The sequence below is a fragment of the Lepidothrix coronata genome, unplaced genomic scaffold (assembly GCF_001604755.1).
Source record: "Lepidothrix coronata isolate B3197 unplaced genomic scaffold, Lepidothrix_coronata-1.0 Scaffold384, whole genome shotgun sequence".
Lineage (NCBI taxonomy): Eukaryota > Metazoa > Chordata > Aves > Passeriformes > Pipridae > Lepidothrix > Lepidothrix coronata.
Window position 1 is genome coordinate 150,773 of NW_016690564.1, and position 3,358 is coordinate 154,130.

The 3,358-nt window shown below is 54.1% G+C and overlaps 1 protein-coding gene across 1 annotated transcript; it reads right to left on the reverse strand.

Annotated features, from left to right (window-relative positions):
* Nucleotides 1–749: 749 nt before the first annotated feature.
* LOC108509655 (olfactory receptor 14C36-like) lies at nt 750–1,413 on the reverse strand. The gene has a single exon (XM_017839194.1). It carries the CDS (start codon nt 1,411–1,413, stop codon nt 829–831), a length of 585 nt encoding a protein of 194 aa, XP_017694683.1. The 3' UTR covers nt 750–828.
* Nucleotides 1,414–3,358: the final 1,945 nt, after the last annotated feature.

A 3,358-nucleotide genomic window follows, 5' to 3' on the forward strand; every position in this document is an offset into this window, starting at 1 on the left:
CCAGGGGCACTGGCCACCACCAGCACCAGCTGGAGCAGCCTCAGCCCCTCAGCCCCCACAGTGGGACCCTGAGGTCAGCACACGGACTCCAGGGAGAAACCAGCAAGGCAAGGACCCTCTGGAGAGTCTGGGCCTTGGGCTTCTTCTTGAGAGCCCTGGAGAAGAAGACCTGAGGCTTCAGGCTGTGCCCGGAGCAAATGGAGCCCCTTGTGTGGTGGAAAGAGTGCAGTGGAGCCCAGCTCATGCCAGCAGTGCCATGGCCACAGCACTGACCCAGCCCAGCCCAGGGACCAAGGCCCAGAGCACTGAGGCCTCACCCGAGGCCCAGAAGGGGAGGGGAGCAGGAGAAAAAGAGCAGCTCTCAACAGGCCAAATGCTGCTGCTCCCTGGCACTGCTGCTGTGCTGGGACTCTGTTTCCCTGTCCCTCTGCACACAGGCACTGCCCTGCCAGACTCATCAGAGATCTCAGAAGATTTAACTCACAAACACAAGTCACTGAAGGATCCTTGACTTTGTTTCAATGCATTCCTCATTTACCCAGATTATAGGTCAAATTCAAGATGTAGACAGTGAACCAGACATGGGGTGAATTCACTGTACACAGCTTTATCACAGAAGAAAAAACAACATGAAAACCCTAACCCACCACCACAAAAACCTGAGCAGGCAGGCTGGAACAAGGAGTCCCATTCTGAATGCTCTGGAAGAGAAAACAGGCTGTTTGTGCCTTCAGAAAAGCATCCAGTCATCATTTTCCTCAGGGCATCCTTGAGCTCCTGGTTCCTGAGGCTGTAGATGAGGGGGTTCAGTGCTGGAGGCACCATCAACTACAGAACTGCCACCATCAGGTCCAGGGATAGGGAGGAGATGGAGGGGGGCTTCAGGTGGGCAAAAGTGCCAGTGCTGAGGAACAGAGAGACCACAGCCAGGTGAGGGAGGCACGTGGAAAAGGCTTTGTGCCATCCATGCTCTGAGGGAATCCTCAGCACAGCCCTGAAGATCTGCACATAGGAGAAAACAATGAAAATGAAACAACCAAAACAAAAACAAGCACTAACCACAATGTGCCCCAGTTCCCTGGAGTGTGAGCAGGAGAGCCTGAGGATGTGTGGGATTTCACAGAAGAACTGGCCCAGGGCATTGCCCTGGCACAGGGGCAGGGAAAATGTACTGGCTGTGTGCAGCAGAGCACTGAGAAACCCAGTGGCCAAGGCAGCTGCTGCCATGTGGGCACAAGCTCTGCTGCCCAGGAGGGTCCCGTAGTGCAGGGGTTTGCAGATGGCAACATAGCGGTCGTAGCACATGATGGTGAGGAGAGAAAACTCTATTCCAAGGAAGAAGAACAGCAGAAAGGCCTGGGTAGCACATCCCTGGTAGCAGATGTGCTTCATGCCCCAGAGGGAATTGTGCATGGCTTTGGGGACAATGGTGGAGATACAGCCCAGGTCTGTGAGGGACAGGTTGAGCAGGAAGAAGTCCCCGGGGGACTTCTATGGAAAAGTTCATTTTCATCACTCACGAGTCTAAGGAGTGTGGTCTATAGAACAGAGGCTTAGCATGTCCTCAAAATAGTATTTGGGGTTTTTTTATTTTCCACCATCATCACTTCAGGGGCTCAAATCTTCATTGTTATGTTGTTATTGTTGTAGATGTTCATCTGAGGCTTTGAAAGCCTCAGTTTTATGACTGAGAGTGTGAAGAGACAGGCAAAAGGGCTCAGCTCTCTGAGGCTTGGTGCAGAGCCAGGAAAGCAGCAGTGTCCCTCAGGCNCAGCTCTCTGAGGCTTGGTGCAGAGCCAGGAAAGCAGCAGTGTCCCTCAGGCAGTTCCCCATCTGCCCTGTGTTTCACCTTGTGCTGCCTTGAAGGTGAATTCACACACAGATTAATGTTTAATAACACCACTTCTCTTGATGAGAGAAGAGCTGTGTGAAATCTCCTTTGTGCCAGCCCAGAGGCACAGCTCTGATGGACAATTCAGGACACAAGTCCTCCAGGAGAGAAGAAAAGGGCTGGGATGGGAGTGTGCCAACCCCCAAGGGAAGGCTCAGCACTGCCCAGGACCCTGTCTGATTTCTGAGAGTCCCTGAATTATTCATCTCTGAGAGTAAAAGACTTTGCATTTAAGTGCTTCTTCCTAAACTGAGAACAATTTCTATGTCCCAGTGCCTACCCAAAACCCCTGACTTTGTGTGCTTGGTCAAATCCTCCCTGTTAAATATCTTGTAGTGATCTGGAGCTGTGAGCAGGTCTGACCCTGCAACACCATGGCATCAAAAGCATCCTGCCCTCACCTACAAGGGATTTCTCCTTGCCCACAGCCCTTGTGCCCCAGCCCTGTCAGCAACTCCCCGGGCCGGCTGAGAGCTGCCCCTGGCAGGCAGCAGAGTCCCTGCCCAGCACAGTGCCCTGGGCTGCAGGACCCTGCTCTGCCCCACAGCTCTGGGCACCCCTGGCTGCACCCCTGGCTTCACAGCTCTTCCAACGTGCCCCAAAACAGCCCCTGCTCACCCATCCCATCAGCTGGGGCTGGGCCAGCTTTAGGAGATGCCTCCAGAAGCTGCCCCTGCACTGCCCTGCAGCCACAGACTCACCGTGTGCAGACCTGCCAAGATTCCTCCTGCAGGGAGCTCTCAGCCCTCCTGGCAGTGCTGAGCCCCTTGAAGCTCTGTCTGTGCCCTGTTGGTGTCCCTGAGCTGCCCTGGCAGTGCCCTCAGCCCTGCTGGGCTGTGCAGAGGAGCTGCTCACCAGCAGAGCTGTCTCTCTGCAGTGCTGCCCACTTGCCAGGAGCTCCCTGTGTGCCAGGAGCCCGGCCCAGCTCAGCAGCACAGCAACAGCCCCAGGAATTTAATGACCCTCGAGGGCTTTGGGGATGAGTCCCTGAACATCAGACTCTGAGGAGAGTTGCAGAAACCTCTTGAGAAACCAAAGTTTGATTCAAAATCCAAAGTTTGGGACCCAACAGAGAAAACATCCCCAGGGTCTTGTTAGAGCACAGACCTGGAAACTGTCATGACAGGTCACAGAATCACAGATTCATCAAGGTTGGAAGAGACCTTCAAGATCTTCTAGTTCAACTGTCAACCCAGCACCACAAGAATCACCCCTAAACCTCATCCCTAAGTGCCACACTTTCAGAGACTCCACCACCTGTCTGGGCTACTTGTTCCAATGCCTGAACAGTCTCTCAGTGACCCAAGTGCAGGCCCTGACACTTGGCCTTATTGATCCAGCCTGTCCAGATCCCTCTGCAGAGCCTTCCTGCCCTCCAGCACATCCACACTCACACCCAGATCAGTCAGTCTCCCAAACAGACCATAGTCTGACCACCAGCAGTCCAAGGTGTCAGTTCTGCTGCCC